The sequence below is a fragment of the Streptopelia decaocto genome, assembly GCF_964273445.1.
Source record: "Streptopelia decaocto genome assembly, chromosome: 13".
Taxonomy (NCBI): Eukaryota; Metazoa; Chordata; class Aves; order Columbiformes; family Columbidae; genus Streptopelia; species Streptopelia decaocto.
The window spans coordinates 17,426,374-17,443,974 of record NC_138668.1 but is presented as its reverse complement, the minus strand read 5'-3'; the positions used below and the strand labels follow the sequence as shown (position 1 = coordinate 17,443,974).

Genomic DNA, 17,601 nt, shown 5'->3' with positions numbered 1-17,601 from the left:
ACAGTCGGACGGCCCCGGGTGGGATCTGCACGGGCAAGAACATGGAAGAACAGCACCAGCCCTGGGAGAGGTGGAGGCAGCACCAGACCTGACCCCCATCATACAAGGCGGCAGAGAGTGGAGGGCCCCAGGGGGGATGATGGAGAAGCTTCCACCCTACTGACTGAATTTCACCCCCTTCTCAACCCCCACACAACCACCCCAGTGCCTCCTCCTGGGAGTTTCACGCTTCCAGCAAGGAGCCCCTTGCACCCCACCGTGGGTCAGAGCCTGGCCCTGGGATACCTAGCCCTGGGGAAGACGAGTTACCTGCTCGGGGTGGGGATGCTGCTGTCCTGGGTGCAGCTGCAGAGGAGGAAAAGGAGAGCTGGGCTGAGAGGGTGGGAGTGCACGTACCAGGGAGCCTCCCCTGCAACACCCCGGTGTGTGTCTGTAGTGTCCCTGACACATCCCACTCCAATTGCCCCTCCCGTAGTGCTAGAAAGGTACCCAGGACAGGGCCCGGGGCCTCCGCTCTGGGCGGCGGGCAGGGTGGCACAGGCAGCCCGGGGATGGATGGTCCTGGAGCTGCAGGGCCCCACGGGCAGTGGCCCAAGGACACCCAGTTCCACTGAGGCTGCCCCCTGCTTGGCACCAGCTGCTGCCCCCACAGGAACGTTCCTGCTCTCGGGAGCTCGGGGGCCGTGCCAGGACCAAGCGGGTGAAAGGCCTTTCCCAGCTCCCTGCCAATACCTGACCAAGGGGTCCCAGCCCCCGCTCACCCGAGCAGCGCACGGCAGCGTCTTCCTTATGCCGGCAAGCACGTCCGTCCCCAGGCCGGGCCCAGCAGTCCTGCAGAGACGACTCCGTCCCCCGGCACTCCACCCGCTCCAGCCAGATGGGGCCCTGGCCCACCCCAAAAGCAGCCTCATGCAGGGCAGACACCGCGGGGCCACAGCCCAGCTGCCTGCACGCCACCTGGGCATCCTGCATGTCCCAGGAGTCATCGCACACTGTCCCCCAGGAGCCGCGGTGCCAGAGCTCCACTCTGCCCGAGCACCCGTCCTCGCCTCCCATGGCACGGATCTTCTCCCTGTCTGGAGAGGGCAAGGAGCTCCCACGGCACTCAGACAGCAGGGGAGCCAGGCAAGAGGAGCACGCGGAGGAGCAGCTCCCTACCTGTGCAGCTGCTGGAGTTGGGGCACGGGGCCAAAGGCTCTGGGGGCATTTCTGGGGGTCCCCCTGAACAAGGAAACACTGTGGTGAAGGGGCTGGCTCAGGGGATTGTGCAGAAGAGAGCGGGGCTGAGCTCTGCTTGTGCCTGTGTGTGCCATCTTGGTCACAGAGCAGCAGGAGGGTGTCCATGGAGGGGAGACTCCTCTGAACCCTCTCTGGTCTCTGCTGAGACCCCACTTGGAGATGTCGCTGCCTCCCCCAGGCGCTGCTGGGTGGCAACTGCTCCCGGACATGTGGGACACTGAGAACTGTGGTCACATCTGTGCCACCAGCAGCACAAGCATCTGACATGGCAATGAAAACCCCTCCAAGCTCTTTCTCTGCATTTGGCCATGCCCAGAGGGGAGCAGAAGCTGGGGTGACACTGGTGCCCGAGTGGCTCAGAGTTACCATTGCACGTGACGTGGGTCTCTTCTCGCAGGTCATCGCACGACTGTGGGTCCCAGGGAGCAGATGGACATTGCCAAAAAGAGATGTTTCCCTCTCCACACTGCACGTAATCCAGCCAGGCAGGGCCAGACACCCTGCCATAGGGCAGGCCTGTTTCCAGGGATCCTCCGTCCCCGCAGCCCAGCTCCTTGCACACCAGTGACACTGTGTCACGAGTCATCGAGTTGGAGCAAACGCTCCCCCACGTTCCATTGTAGAAAACCTGGAGGCGCCCGGAGCAGCCGTCACTGTTCCCCAGCCTCAGGGCCACGAACTCTGGGAGGAAAGGCAGCAAGAGAACAGGCTGGTGTGGGGCTGTGGGAGCCAGGACACCCCTGCGCTCCCCAGGCCCCCAGCCAGGCAGGGCAGGGCCAGCAAGTCCCCCTTGCACCCAGGGCAGAGAGAAGTCCCTGATGGACACAGCCCCTGCTCTCCCTGCTCACCCTGGGGGACAGTGAGCTCCCCAGGGACCGCGGTGAACTGAGGGCACCCGTGCAGGGGTGTCTGTAGGCCGGGCTCAGGCAGGGGCTCAGCCAGGGCCAGCCTTGGCCATGCCTGGCGTTCCCTGCGTCCCGGCCTCCCGGGAACCATCCCGGCACAGCTCCCGGCACACACCTGAGCACATGACGCCCACGTCCTCTTTGTGCCCGCAGTCGTGCTGCCCCCAGGGCCCGGCAGCGCAGTCCCAGAGAGCAGCTTCGGCCCCGGAGCAGTTCACACTGTCCAGCCAGATCTGCCCGGAGCCTTCCCCGAAGCGAGCGGAGCCGGCCGCCTCCACCGCCCCTCCGCAGCCCAGCTGGTGGCACACGACGGCGGCATCAGACAGGTCCCAGCCATCGTCACAGACGGTCCCCCAGCTGCCCTGGTAGTAGATCTCCACTCTCCCTGCGCAGCGCCCGGGCCCGTTCACCAGCCGGACCCGCCGGCTCCCTGCAGTGGGGAGAAAGCCCAGGAGCTGTCAGGGGGTGGCTGCCCCCCCACCCCATCATCTGGGGGCTCGTGCAGCGCCGCTCACCCCAGCAAATGACTCCCACGTCCTCCACAACCCCTCCCAGCAGGGCACTCCCGGGCAGGGAGGTGTTGCAGAGGGTCAGGCTGGCCTCGTGCCCTGCGCACCGGACCCCTCGCAGCCCCACGGGGCCCGTCCCTCGCTCAGGCTTTGGGGGGTTGTAGGCTTTTTCTGCCTCTCCACACCGCAGCTGCCGGCACACCACGCTGGCCTCCCGCACGTCCCACTGGTCGTCCAGCACTCTGCCCCACGTCCCGCGCTGGAAGATCTCCACTCGCCCGTCGCACCGGCTCCCGCCGCCCACCAGCCGCAGGGACGCAGAGTCGGCTGGGCCTGGGGAGAGCAGAGGAGCCGCAGCCATCAGCGGCACCGGGCAGCACGGCAGCCTCCAGGGAGGAGGGCAAGGGGGGTGTCCGACCAAACAGGGCGAGAGCGAGCCCTGTGCTGACAAGAAGCGAGGGCAAAGCCCAGGCCCTGTCTGCAGCTCACACAGGGCAAGAGCGAGCCCTGTGCTGACAAGAAGCGAGGGCAAAGCCCAGGCCCTGTCTGCAGCTCACACCGGGTCTGCTGCTGCGGGTGGTGGGATGAGGCTCTGCAGGGCTCTCTGTGGGGATGGGATGTGTTTGTCTGCAGCCACAGGGATGGAGCAGAGCCCCACCAGCCTGTCCTGGGCTCATCCTATGGAACCCGGGCTGGGCAGTGGTACCAGGGCCCAAGGCGCTGCCCTGGGGACAGGTGTCTGTGTCTGTTCAGACCGCAGCTCTCCCAGAGCAGAGCGGTCAGTCTGAGCAGGGAAAGCCCCCCAGGGCCCCTCCAGGGAGAAATTCAGCCTGGTGCTGCCATGGGACCCCTGCTTTGGGTGGCCGTGTCTCACACAAAGGGAAACAGAGCTAACGCACCATTTTCCCAGCACTCACCTGAGCAAATGACAGCAGCGTTGTTCCCGGGGGAGCACGGGGAGGCCCCCAGGGTGGCCACTGGGCACTGTCCCAGGTGGGCTTCAGTCCCGTCACAGTGGAATGAGTCTCTCCAGACAGGGCCAGTCTCTCTCCCAAAATGCTCTCCTCCAGGAATGGACTCAGCAAAGCCACAGTTGAGTTGATGACACAGAACGTGGGCATCCGAGAGATCCCAGCGGGAGGCACAGAGGGTCCCCCAGCTCCCCAGCACCTGGGCCTCCAGCCTGCCCGCACACGCTGTGCTGCCGTTCACCAGCCTGAACCCTGTGTACTCTGGGGACAGAGGAGGAGAAAGGGCGGGTTGGTGCTTTTGTTCCTTCGGTAGCTGGTGGAAAGGCTAGAGGGACAGAGGCCTTTCTTCTCCTTCTGCATGGTTTTCATGCTGCAGACTGTCCCATGACCCCTCCTGTCCTACACCCACCCAGCACAGTCCTTGCTCTGTTCCCAACCCCCGGCACAGCCCCAGCGTTCAGCACCCCACCCCAATTCCTCACGTGTGCAGCTGACAGCAGCGCTGTTCATCTGGGGGCAGGCCTGGTCCCTGGAGGACCCCGTGGGGCAGGAGGACAGGAGGGACTCATTCCCCACACACTGCAGCTCTCCATCCCACACGGGACCAGCCCCTTCTCCAAGGTGACCTCCTCCAGACACAGGCAGGGCCACGCCGCACTGCAGCTCCCTGCAGACCACCTCAGCAGCCTTGGGGCCAAAGCGGGAACCACAAACAGTTTTCCACTGGTTCCCATCATGGATCTCCACACGTCCTGAGCAGCGGCTCTTCCCGTCCACCAGACGGACAAATCCTGGAAAAAAACACCAAAAAAAATGGGAGTTCCCAGAGCCCTCTGGCAGTTACTTGCCCACGTCCCACATCACCTCCAAGGAATCCCTGGACAAACCGCACATCGCACATCCCAGCGAAAGCTGTTGGGAGAGTGTTGGTGCCACAAACACATCCAAGGCTCCTCCTCCCCTTCTCTACAGCACCAGAGCACTCGAAGTGTGTGTCTGCCACACACTCACAGCCTCAGGTGTGCTCAGACAAAGGGTCCCACACAAGGTGCTCTGTGCCGCCCAGCACGCTCCCCCAGCACTGCAGCCATGTGAGCCGTTGGGGTCCAGGAGAACTGGCCCAGATGATGATGAAGCTGCGGCTGCTCAGCCCCTGCAGAGCTTGGGCCAGGCAGGACCATCATCACCTGGGTGCCACCAGAGGCTCACTCTGATCCCCGGGAGTTCCTGGTTTGTTGGGAGGTTCCTTTTAGGTGGGAGGTGTCCCAGGGCACAGAAATGGAGCAGCTGTTATCACAGCTGGTGCTTTCCAGAGCCCTGCCCTGCCTGCTCCAGGGGGATGTTCTCATCCAGGGACACCGTGCTCTGTCCAGGGGTGCACAGGTCCCAGGCCAATGGTCAGGCTGGGGACAGGAGACCCGTATGTCCTCCTGGCCTCCTGCTGCCTCAGAGGGTGACAGCAGCACAGACAAGAGTCAGTAAGTGCTGTCAAAGACCCTGTTTCATGGGTCAGTGTGGATAGCTGTGGGCAGGCAGGAGGGGCTGGGCAGCTGGGCAGCGCTGCCTGCATGGGGTTGTGTCCCCTCAGGGCTGTCACAGCTTTCCCCAGGGAACAGTTACACCAGCAATGACAGTTCCAGCTCAGCAGCATGATTGCCATACTGGGTCCTACTCCAGCATATTTGTTGCTCCCTATGGCACAGCCAGGGCCCTTCCACCATCCCAGCCCCAAAGGTGGGGAACAAACTGACCCCTTACCTGAACAGGACACTCCAGCATCGAAATCGTGCACACAGTTATGTTCACCCCATCCTGCATGTTTACAGTCAGACAGGGCAGATTCGGTGCCATTACAGCCAACATCATCCATCCAAATGGGGCCAGATCCTGCCCCAAAGTGTCCGTATTGAGGAGCTCCAACAGCAGATCCACAGCCCAGCTGCTTACAAACCACTGCTGCATCGTTCATGCTCCAGTAGTGACTACACACGGTCCCCCACTGTCCCTGGTGTTTCACCTCCACTCTCCCGGCACAGTGCCTGCCGCCATCCGCCAGCCTCACCTCCACAGCACCTTCAAACACTGACATGGGACCAGTCAGATCAGCGTCAAGCCCCAGCACTGTGGGTGTCAGGATAGAGCCCCCTCCCTTCCAGGCTGTCCCCAGTATGGTGCAGAGGTCCCTTCTATCCCCATGGACCGTGCAAGGCTGGGGTGACCAGCTCCTGCTCTGCTGGGTCATTTGTGACCCCAGAGCTTTCAGCACTTCCCTCTACCCTAACAGACCCTTCAACCTGCCCCTGGCCCAGGCCCACCTAGAGCACCCACTCCTCCCCAGCCAGCACCCTGGGAAGAGACCTGTCCCCAGGGACCCCCAAGCACACGCTGCTGCTTCTCCCAGGGCCCCCAGCTCAGCTGGGCCACAGTCTGCCCTGAGTACTTCCCAGCTCATCATCTCAGGCCTTTCTGTATCCCCTGTGGAGTAACATGTTGATCCCAGCGAGTCCTACCGGCCCATGGCCCCTTTTAGTCCTTGGGCATCAGCCCAGCCCTGCCCTTGTCTGTGATCCCCAGGAGGGCCAGGTCTCTGCCAGCCTGTGGAAACAGAAGGCCCAGTTCCCTTGTCTCCACAATCCCAAACTGTCCCCTCCTCAGGCTGGGTTTCACCCCAGCGTTCAGCACCCCATCCCGAGTCCTCACGTGTGCAGCTGACAGCAGCGCTGTTCATCTGGGGGCAGGCCTGGTCCCTGGAGGACCCTGTGGGGCAGGAGGACAGGAGGGACTCATTCCCCACACACTGCAGCTCTCCATCCCACATGGGACCAGCCCCTTCTCCAAGGTGACCTCCTCCAGACACAGGCAGGGCCACGCCGCACTGCAGCTCCCTGCAGACCACCTCAGCAGCCTTGGGGCCAAAGCGGGAACCACAAACAGTTTTCCACTGGTCCCCATCACGGATCTCCACACGTCCTGAGCAGCGGCTCTTCCCGTCCACCAGACGGACAAATCCTGGAAAAAAACACGCAAAAACCTGGGAGTTCCCAGAGCCCTCTGGCAGTTACTTGCCCACGTCCCACATCACCTCCAAGGATTCCCTGGACAAACCGCACATCGCACATCCCAGCGAAAGCTGTTGGGAGAGTGTTGGTGCCACAAACACATCCAAGGCTCCTCCTCCCCTTCTCTACAGCACCAGAGCACTCGAAGTGTGTGTCTGCCACACACTCACAGCCTCAGGTGTGCTCAGACAAAGGGTCCCACACAAGGTGCTCTGTGCTGCCCGGCACGCTCCCCCAGCACTGCAGCCATGTGAGCAGTTGGGGTCCAGGAGAACTGGCCCAGATGGTGACGAAGCTGCAGCTGCTCAGCCCCTGCAGAGCTTGGGCCAGACAGGACCATCATCACCTGGTGCAACAGAGGCTCACTCTGATCGCAGGGTGTTCCTGGGCTGTTTGGAGGTTCCTTTTAGGTGGGAGGTGTCCCTTTGGCACCAGCCTGGGCACAGAAATGGAGCAGCTGTTATCACAGCTGGTGCTTTCCAGAGCCCTGCCCTGCCTGCTCCAGGGGGATGTTCTCATCCAGGGACACCGTGCTCTGCCCAGGGGTGCACAGGTCCCAGGCCAATGGCCAGGCTGGGGACAGGAGACCCGCATTTCCCCCTGGCCTCCCGCTGCCTCAGAGGGTGACAGCAGCACAGACAAGAGTCAGTAAGTGCTGTCAAAGACCCTGTTTCATGGGTCAGTGTGGGGAGCTGCGGGCAGGGAGGAGGGGTTAGGCAGCTGGGCAGCGCTGCCTGCATGGGGTCCTGTCCCCACAGGGCTTTCTCAGCTTTCCCCAAGGACCGGTCACAGCAGCAATGACAGTTCCAGCTCAGCAGCACGACTGGCCACACTGAGCCCAGGTCCAGCATGTTTTTTTTTTTTCCTGAGGGGATAGACATGTCCCTTCCCCCATCACATCCCCAAAGTTAGGTATTACACTGACTTCTTACCTGAGCATGTTACTCCAGCATCAAGACTGTGACCACAGTCATGTTCACCCCATCCTGCGTGTCTGCAGTCAGACAGGGCAGATTCGGTGCCATTACAGCCAACATCATCCATCCAAATGGGGCCAGATCCTGCCCCAAAGTGTCCATACTGAGGAGCTCCAACAGCAGATCCACAGCCCAGCTGCTTACAAACCACTGCTGCATCGTTCATGCTCCAGTAGTGACCACACACGGTCCCCCACTGTCCCTGCTGTTTCACCTCCACTCTCCCGGCACAGCGCCTGCCGCCATCCGCCAGCCTCACCTCCGCAGCACCTTCAAACACTGACATGGGACCAGTCAGATCAGCGTCAAGCCCCAGCACTGTGGGTGTCAGGATAGAGCCCCCTCCCTTCCAGGCTGTCCCCAGTATGGTGCAGAGGTCCCTTCTATCCCCATGGACCGTGCAAGGCTGGGGTGACCAGCTCCTGCTCTGCTGGGTCATTTGTGACCCCAGAGCTTTCAGCACTTCCCTCTACCCTAACAGACCCTTCAACCTGCCCCTGGCCCAGACCCACCTAGAGCACCCACTCCTCCCCAGCCAGCACCCTGGGAAGAGACCTGTCCCCAGGGATCCCCAAGCACACGCTGCTGCTTCTCCCAGGGCCCCCAGCTCAGCTGGGCCACAGTCTGCCCTGAGTACTTCCCAGCTCATCATCTCAGGCCTTTGTGTATCCCCTGTGGACCAACATGTTGATCCCAGCGAGTCCTACCGGCCCATGGCCCCTTTTAGTCCTTGGGCATCAGCCCAGCCCTGCCCTTGTCTGTGATCCCCAGCAGGGTCAGGTCTCTGCCAGCCTGTGGAAACAGAAGGCCCAGTTCCCCTGTCTCCACAGCACCAACTGTCCCCTCCTCAGGCTGGGTTTCACCCCAGCGTTCAGCACCCCACCCCGAGTCCTCACGTGTGCAGCTGACAGCAGCGCTGTTCATCTGGGGGCAGGCCTGGTCCCTGGAGGACCCCGTGGGGCAGGAGGACAGGAGGGACTCATTCCCCACACACTGCAGCTCTCCATCCCACATGGGACCAGCCCCTTGTCCAAAGTGACCTCCTCCAGACACAGGCAGGGCCACGCCGCACTGCAGCTCCCTGCAGACCACCTCAGCAGCCTTGGGGCCAAAGCGGGAACCACAAACAGATTTCCACTGGTTCCCATCACGGATCTCCACACGTCCTGAGCAGCGGCTCTTCCCGTCCACCAGACGGACAAATCCTGGGAAAAAACACCAAAAAGCATATCATACAAACCTGTGGTGAGGCAGGAGGGGTTGGGCAGCTGGTCAGCGCTGCCTGCACGGGGTCCTGTGCCCACAGGCCTGTCACAGCTTTCCCCAAGGACCAGTTGCACCAGCAATGACCGTCCCAGCTCAGCAGACTGGTTGGCCACATTGGGACCTGCTCCAGCACGTTTGTTGCTTCCTGAGAGCACAGCTGGGTCCCTTCCCCCATCCCAACTCCAAAGGTGGGAACAGGCTGACCCCTTACCTGAACACGTCACTCCAGCATCCTCATCATGATCACAGTTATGTTCACCCCATCCTTCATGTTTGCAGTCAGACAGGGCTGATTCGGTGCCATTACAGCCAACATCATCCATCAAAATGGGGCCAGATCCTGCCCCAAAGTGTCCATACTGAGGAGCTCCAACAGCAGACCCACAGCCCAGCTGCTTACAAACCACAGCTGCATCGTTCATGCTCCAGTAGTCATCACACACGGTCCCCCACTGTCCCTGGTGTTTCACCTCCACTCTCCCGGCACAGCGCCTGCCGCCATCCGCCAGCCTCACCTCCGCAGCACCTTCAAACACCAACACGGGATGAGTCAGGAGGGCACTGAGCCCCAGTGCTGCAGCTCTGGAGGAACCTCCTGCCTGGGCAGAGTCAGGGGCACCATGGTGGGAGCCCCCTCCCCTGCAGGTACCCAGAGCAGTGTGAGGGTCCCTTCTGTCCCCACAGCTGCACAAGGCTGGGAGTGCCCAGGTCCAGCACTGCTGGGTCATTCTCCATCCCACCACACAGGCCACCTCTTTCCACCCCTTCGTCCACCTGCCCCCCACCCATGCCCATGCACACACTGCCCAGCTCTGCACTGGGCACCCGCTTCCCCCAGCCCAGCACCCCCTGAACAGCCCTGTGTACCCAGGGCTGCAGCTTTCCATGTAAACCACCTGCCTCAGCACCATCCAAACCAATCCTATCCCCAGGGCTTTCCCTGTTCTCACTGAGGTGATCCAGAGGATCCCACCTCCCCTCCTCTCCCCTGGCATCAGCCCTGGTCCAGGCCCCCCAGAAGGACATGTCTCTACTGCAGATGTCCCCGTCCTCTCTCTCTGTGGGGCACAAACTGCCCTCGTGGGGTCAGGTTTCCCTTTGAACAAGGGGCAGTGAGCAGCACACAAACCCTCTGGGGCACCCCAGAGGTTGGCAGTGCGCTGGGGATCTCTGGGTGCTGCCATTGCCAGTGAGGCCACCACTGGTCCAGAGGCAGAGTGCTGGGAACAAGGGGTCCCCAAAGGTACCACAGGACAGGGGGGCTGTGAATCCAGCCAGGCACAGAACACTGGAGCCCCGGAAAAGGAGATACTGTCTCCCACCCAGACAGGCACAGGGAACGGCACAGGCTCCATGGATCTGAGAACCTTCTGCCCCTTGTCTCAGCAGCACCTGCAAAGGAACCCCATTCCCAGACCCATGACCACACTGGTACCCGCTGGCCCTGGGCGGTGGGTCAATGAGTCAGCACTTACCCCTGCACAGCTGTACCCAGAGGAGCAGCCACAGCGTCTGCGGGCACAGGAGTCCCTCTGTGCCCATCCTGAGCCTCCTGCCCTGATGGCACATCCCTCTGTGCCGCACTCCCTGCCACAGCTCCAGGGACTCGTGGGACCAATGATGACGGGAGGGCAATATATCTCTGCAGATGCCCCCCAGTTACAGGAGGAGCCAATCAGAGCAGCAGCACCTTTTTAGACATTATCGGGAGCTATCTCCCCTCCGACACGGCCCAGTCCTCCAATGAACTTCTCCAGCGCCGTTCATGACCATATATGAGGGACGGCTCCGCTGCAGGTGTCACAGCACTGCAATGGTAGAACATCACAGGACAGGGTTGGTTGTAGTGGGGGAAACAGTTTTTCACCCCTTGAGCTCTGAGTGTTGACCGGGAGCACTGAGCATGTGCTGCGACAGGCACATCCAAGAGCCCAAGGTGAGAGTGTCCAGTCACCCCGGTGCCATAAGACCCAGGGGACTGGGACTGCACTGGGGCTGTGTCAGGAAGGGAAGAAACAGCCCCTGTGACAGAGCCAGCAGTGCGGGGAGCAGCAGCTGGGAAAGGGCCTTAGCCCAGGGCAGAGCCCCATCCCAGGAGCGCTGGCTCACCTACCGCTCCCTGGAGAGCCCGCAGAAGGTCCCTCACAGGAGCTGGAGCTGGAGCTGGGACACGTCCCTGTCCTGGCAGCAGGCGTGCAGCCCAGAGGCTCAGACGTGTCCCTGACTGTCAGTGAGTCACCGAGGGGCCGTTATTCCCCACGGGTGGATCAGAGCTGCAGCCTGCAGGTGCACAAACCACAGCCCCCGCGCTCCCCCCGTGGCGCCCGGGCAGGAAGTCTGTGGTTTCCTCCTGGCGCCGTGCCCGGCACATCCCTGCGGTGCCCCCGAGACACCCCCAGCCCGACGGCTGCAGCCAGGGCTGCAGGGGCTGCTCCTTCGGCCTCGCAGACACAGGGCCGGGCAGCTCCTGTACCTTGTGGGGACTTTGTGACAGCACATGGATGGTGTGCACCAGCCTCCATGTCCATGGGGTGTCACTGGTGATGCGAGCACTGCTCCTCCTACTGGCACTGCTCCGTGCTCATTGGTTATACTGACAGTGACGTCACACCTCCTAGTGCCAATGCTGTGTGCTCGTTGGTTACACTGACAGTGACCTCATGCCAGTGCTGTGTGCTCATTGGTTATACCGACAGTGACCTCACACCCTGTACTGCCACCGCTGTGTGCTCATTGGTTATACTGACAGTGACCTCACACCCTGTACTGCCACTGCTGTGTGCTCATTGGTTATACCGACAGTGACCTCACAACTCCTACTGCCAGCACTGTGTGCTTATTGGTTATACTGACAGTGACCTCACACCGTCTACTGCCACTGCTGTGTGCTCATTGGTTATACTGACAGTGACCTCACAGCTCCTACTGCCACTGCTGTGTGCTCATTGGTTATACTGACAGTGACCTCACAGCTCCTACTGCCACTGCTGTGTGCTCATTGGTTACACTGACAGTGACCTCATAGCTCCTACTGCCACCACTGCGGCAGTGCATAGTACGTAAGACATCTTTCTCAGGCTGTCTGCTGTTTGATCCCAGCTCCTGGGCAGGCGCAATCCCTTTGTTGTCTCATAACCTGAAAGACAGTATGAATCAGTCTCAAGCTGGACTCTCCGCTGGTCTCACTACTTTATCTTCTGAGAGCAAGGGCACTGTCTCCTAACCCTCTCCTGCTTATCTCAACAAATACCATTCCTGTGACTCAACGCCTAACAAGTGCCTAATACCTAATATCTGTGAACCTTATTCTTATTAACTTAGTAAGTGTCTAAGGTCTATGAGCCTTATTCTTATTAACTTATTTTATTACTAATTGCTGATTTTAGGTATCACAACTGCCTCCACTTTGAGCTCAGGGATTATATTGATGGTGGCCTGATGGTAAGGGACAAGCTAACAAGGGGGACACTGCTGTGGGTGTTTACTACAGGCCACATGATCAGGAGAAGGAAGTTGATGAGGCTTTCCACAAACAGCTGGAAGTAGCTTCACAGTCACATGTCCTGGTTCTCATGAGAGATTTCAATCACCCTGATGCCTGCTGGGTGGACAACACAGCTGAGCACGCACAGTCCTGGAGGTTCCTACAGATCGTTGATGACAACTTCTTGACACAGGTGGTGGAGGAGTGTAAGAGTCGGTCTCAAGGTGGAGCAATATTTGCCTGAAACATTGTCATCAGGAACTGAGGGAACTGAGGCCCTGACAGAAAGAACACATGGACAATGACTTGGAGAGAGGCCTGAGGAGAAGAATTGTGTTGCACGGGTCTCTCTGACCTGGGGACAATAGCTGTTGTCCAGAAGACAGATTTTCACCTGCTGCGTCAGCCAAACTTGCCCGCCACCTCCTCCCTCTTACAAAGGCTGACGAAGAAAAGCATGTGCAGAGGCTCACAGAGGGTCTTGAGGTCACCCAACAGACCAGAAAGAGACCCCTGAATGTGAGGCCACGCAGGCACAGATGAGTTCTAGCAGGTGAAGCGGAGATTCTTCGAGCCTGCGCGGTTAAGCCTGGATTGCGAAACAAAGGTGGAGATTGGCCTCAAAGAATGGGAGCGAAGTGGGGTGAAGAAGCATAAAGATGGTTCCTGACTGGACATCATTGAGATCTCCCCACCAAAGGATCACGGATCATGACGGAGGACCGGCAGGATGCAGTTCGGGACCTGGGACCATAGGGACGCCTTTGGACCCGTGGTGGTAACCAACCCTCTTTTTCCCCCTTGTTTTTTTTCTTTCCCTTTTTCTCTACTCACTCTATCATGTGCTACTTTATGGACAAAATAATAAAGTAACACTCTTTGATTGAATTATAATACCTTGGCATTTTGGTTGCCTTAATTTTGCACTTTGAGATCAAGGTGAACGAACCATCACGAGTCCATCACCAAATGGACTGTGACAAGGAGCCAATGAGGAGAGGCGTGCTGCTGGACCTTGTCCTAACAAACCAAGAAGATCTGGTTTGGAGATGTCATAGCTGGGGGCAGTCTCGGCTGCAGCAACCACGAGATGGTGGAGTTCAAGATCCTGTGTGGAAGAAGCAGGACAAGAAGCAGGACTAAAACCATAGACTTCAGCAGGGTGAAATTTGGCCTCTTCAAGGTCCTCCTTGGAAGAATCCCATGGGACAGGGCTCCAGAAGGTAGGAGGGTCCAAGAGAGCTGGCTAATATTCAAACATCACTTCCTCCAAGTGCAACATCAATGCATCCCTATAAGGAAGAAATCAAGTAAAGGAGTAAGAGGCCAGTAAGGATGAGTAAGAAGCTCCTGTCAAAACTCAGGTGGAGGAAGGAGGTTTATGTAATGTGGAAAAAAGGACAGACCACCTGGGAGGAATACAAGCAGGCTGTTAGAGTGTTCAGGGATGCGGTGAGTAAGACCAAGCTCCAACTAGAAGTAAATCTGGCGGGTTACGCTCTTTCCACCCACTGCACTGGAAACAAATGGGAAGGCAGAGAATTATCTCCTCCAAGAATCTGGCTTTGAGAGCCCTGGGCATAGTTTTCCTTGATGGGAATACATCAAGGAGTCCAAAGGGCTCCGGAAGGCTGGAAAGACAATTTGCTTGTGCTTACTTGCTGTTTCCACTCAGACAAGATCTCTGCATGGCATCCACAGTGCAAAGAACTCGTGGGCGTCCTCCTGCCTGCCACGCTGGAAATTTCTAAGAAAGAAGAAGTTACTAGTTCTCTCCTACAGGAACGGCAAAAAACATGTCAAAGTACCTGAAATGGCTTATGGGTGAGGACTCTGGCAACTGCCCAAGGCTCGATGGCACTGGATGAGGAATGCAGGACCTCGTTAACACGCGCTTCCATTCTGCACATCACGCAGAAGCCTTCCCGGCTGCCTGAAGAGGGAGAGGGGGAAGCTCCACAGGTCAGCAAAATATCCACAGTGATGGGAAAGCTAATGGAGATCTTGAAGTTCTGTGAAGGGTGTCCACTCCTCTTGTCCCAAGGTGCCAATGTCCCAACAACACAGGACATTTTAGTGCACAGAAAACATTCTTCAGAGGGATGCAGAACTGATGAAAGTTTTCTGTGCAGTAAGCAAAGGAGTTTAACTTGCAGGAATGTGGAGTGAGACAGAAAGAGGTGCCTTTCTGAAGATGAACACATCCAGATACAACAAGCAGCTTCTACGCTTGCATGTTCAAAGAACAGCCCTGCAGGGGGTGACAAGGAAGGGCTGCTTTTCTCCTAAATCAGCTCCAGATTCTGGGCAGTGCCCAACAGGTGTACAAGGAAATGTTCCCAAAAGTACTGACAGGCCCGGCTGTGCTCCCCAGAGAGCAGGTGGTTGGCCAGAGGGGGGTGTAGGTCAGGCACTGCAGGACGGAGTTGAGCCAGCACGTGTTGCCCAGGTTGCGCAGTCCTGCTCCAGCGCTCTGGCTGTGCTGCCAGGCCATGCAAATCTTCTCGGGGGGAAAGAGGATCCTCTGCGGCGGAGCCATTCCCTCAGCAACGACTGCCAAGAAACCACATTGGAAAAGAGATGTGATGACATTGCTTTAGGAAAGCACATTTGAAAAGTCGAGTTCTCTACAGGAGCACCCAGGACAACCAGGTCAAACCTCCAGCACAGAAACATTGCAGCAAGCCTAACACTGCCATTGAAATTTGCTGCTCAAGAAACCGTTTTGGGAAACAGCATGTTCCCCTGCTCCCTGCTTGGCTGAAAGTCCAACCAACCCCCACTGGTTTCTGTGCCTTGGGCAACATGCTTTTCCCTCTAGAGCCATGAATTGCATTACCAGGTCAAGTTTTCCCTTTTCCTGGCTGTAACTTGAAAAAGCAAGTACCTGGCACAGAAAGTAACCCTACTGACATCAGATCTTGCTGCGAACAACGCCTTTCAAACTCCGTACATGGTGGTAGGGAGTGACAAAACACATTTTGCTGTGTCTAATTGAGAACACCTTGGTAAGTCTGGCTGCTCTCAAGAAATGCCCCAGAATTCCCTCCAAGCCATCAGCACATCAGCATTCAGGGATGGAGCACCAGCCACATCCATTGCCTTTGGGGATTCACAAAGCCTGAGGCTGCTGGTGACGCTGCTGCTCACCAGAGTCATTCCCCATTGCGGCCATCGCTCCTCTCAGGAACAGAGGGCAGAGCTCTGTATGACAAAGGATGTCAGGATGTGCTCCAGAAAGAGAAGATGAGCGCCAGTGCTGTCACCTGATTCCAAATAAATAATTGTACCACAACAAAATTACTAAAAAAGACCCCAAATGAAGCCCACAAACAGCATTTGCCACCAGGAGTGTTTCAGTGACTCTGAACTGCAGCAGAGCTGCAAGGCTGATGGCCTCACTGTTATAGTTGTAACTAAGTTTTGTAAACTATATCCAAGATTCTTACCTTATCTTGAGGCTTTGCAGGTTGTATACAAAAAGAGAACTGAAAGTTAGTCCTCAGTTAGTCCTTATCTTATCTTGAACGGATAGGATGTGCTGAGAATGCACATCTAAGAAATGCAAGAATTTTACATGATTTCACAATGAACATAGGAATAGTGCGCATGCGCGGTGACAAAAGGTGAAAAGTACACGGGTGAAGAAGACTCCTGACTTCATCCTGAAGACCCCCTGAACAACCACCAGAGGACACTGTGCATGCTTAGAGTAGTTCCAAGGTGTTGCAACTGATATTGTGAAATAGTTGTGTAATCTAATGAATATGCAATACATACGTGTAACCCTAATGAATATGTATGTAACCAAATTGTATAAATGTAGCGGAGTTCGAATCAGTGGTCGAAGCCAGCTTTGGGTGCGAACCTCTGGCTTCCCAGCACTGAAATAAAAGCACCGCATATAACTACGTCCATGGTTATGTGTCTCGTTTGCTAACATCACCACACTGTCACAGGGCCCCAGTTCACAGCAGTTTCAAAGGCCTTTGGAAAGACTCCAATGCACGTTACCTGCTCTGCAGAGGAGCTGCTGCTGACCTGTTGCCAGCGCTGACAGCAGAGCCCTCTGGCTCTCCAGCCCACCTCTTCCCACCTCGTGTGTGGCAGTGACCGGCTTTCATCTGCTACTTTAATGGCTGCCTTTGCCAAGCTCCTTTTCTGTTTCCCTTCCTACTGCATCAGTCAGGGTGGGCTTCTTGTAATTCTAGGCTGAGCCCAATGCCTCAGACTGCACTGCCACCCCTGCTTACCTGTCCCAGGATATGGTAAAGAAATAAGATTTAGCAAATAGGAACTCTACCCACAGCGTGTATATGGCCAGTCTATACTGGTGTAATAGCTCAGCCTACAGCTCAGAAGGTATAGACCAGCCTCGACTTTTATTCCAGGATCTGGACAAATTTGAGAACTGGGCAATCACCAACCACATGAAGTTCAACAAGAGCAAGTGCTGGATTTTGCACTTGGGACGCGGCAACCCTGGCTGTACAGACAGATTGGGGGATGAGGTGCTGGAGAGCAGCTCTGCAGAGAGGGACCTGGCGGTTCTGGTCAACAGCAAGTTGAACATGAGCCACCAGTGTCCCCGGCAGCCAAGAGGGACCTGTGTCCTGGTGCACCCAGCACAGCACGGCCAGCCGGGCAGGGATGGGATTGTCCCACTCTGCTCTGCACTGGGGCGGCCTTACCGGGGGCATTCACTGTGTGCAGGGATGAGGATGTTATGGTTAGCTATATTTTGCTTTGTAAACTGTATCCAAGATTCTTACCTTATCTTAAAAACTATGCAGGTTGTATATGAGTTTCATATTTTAGAGAACTAAAAGTTAGTACTTATCTTATCTTGAGAGGATAAGATGTGCTGAGAAGCTACATTTGCTATCATCCAAGAATTTATATAATTTTGTGAAGAGTGCGCATGTGCTGTGATGAAAGGTGAAAAGTACACTAGTGATGAAGACTACTTACTTCATCCTGAAGACCCCCAAAACGACCACCAGAGGACACTGCGCATGCTTAGGGTAGTTCCAAGGTGTTGCAACTGATATTGTGAAATAATTGTGTAACCTAATGAATATGCATGTAACCAAACTGTATAAATGTAGTAGAGTTCAAATCAGTGGTCGAAGCCAGTTTGGGTGCGAACCCCTGGTTTCCCAGCGCTGAAATAAAGCATCGCATATAACTA

General features: G+C 57.4%; 1 protein-coding gene across 1 annotated transcript; it reads right to left on the bottom strand.

Annotated features, from left to right (window-relative positions):
- Nucleotides 1–1,105: 1,105 nt before the first annotated feature.
- On the bottom strand, nt 1,106–15,576 carry LOC309445708 (scavenger receptor cysteine-rich type 1 protein M130-like; the record flags this gene model as incomplete). Its single annotated transcript, XM_082064712.1, has 13 exons — nt 1,106–1,221; nt 1,606–1,920; nt 2,260–2,574; nt 2,660–2,986; nt 3,571–3,885; nt 5,383–5,706; nt 6,325–6,381; nt 6,469–6,633; nt 8,701–8,865; nt 9,138–9,452; nt 13,440–13,518; nt 14,219–14,343; nt 15,561–15,576. The coding sequence occupies 13 exons, from the start codon at nt 15,574–15,576 to the stop codon at nt 1,106–1,108; spliced, it is 2,634 nt and encodes an 877-aa protein (XP_081920838.1).
- Nucleotides 15,577–17,601: the final 2,025 nt, after the last annotated feature.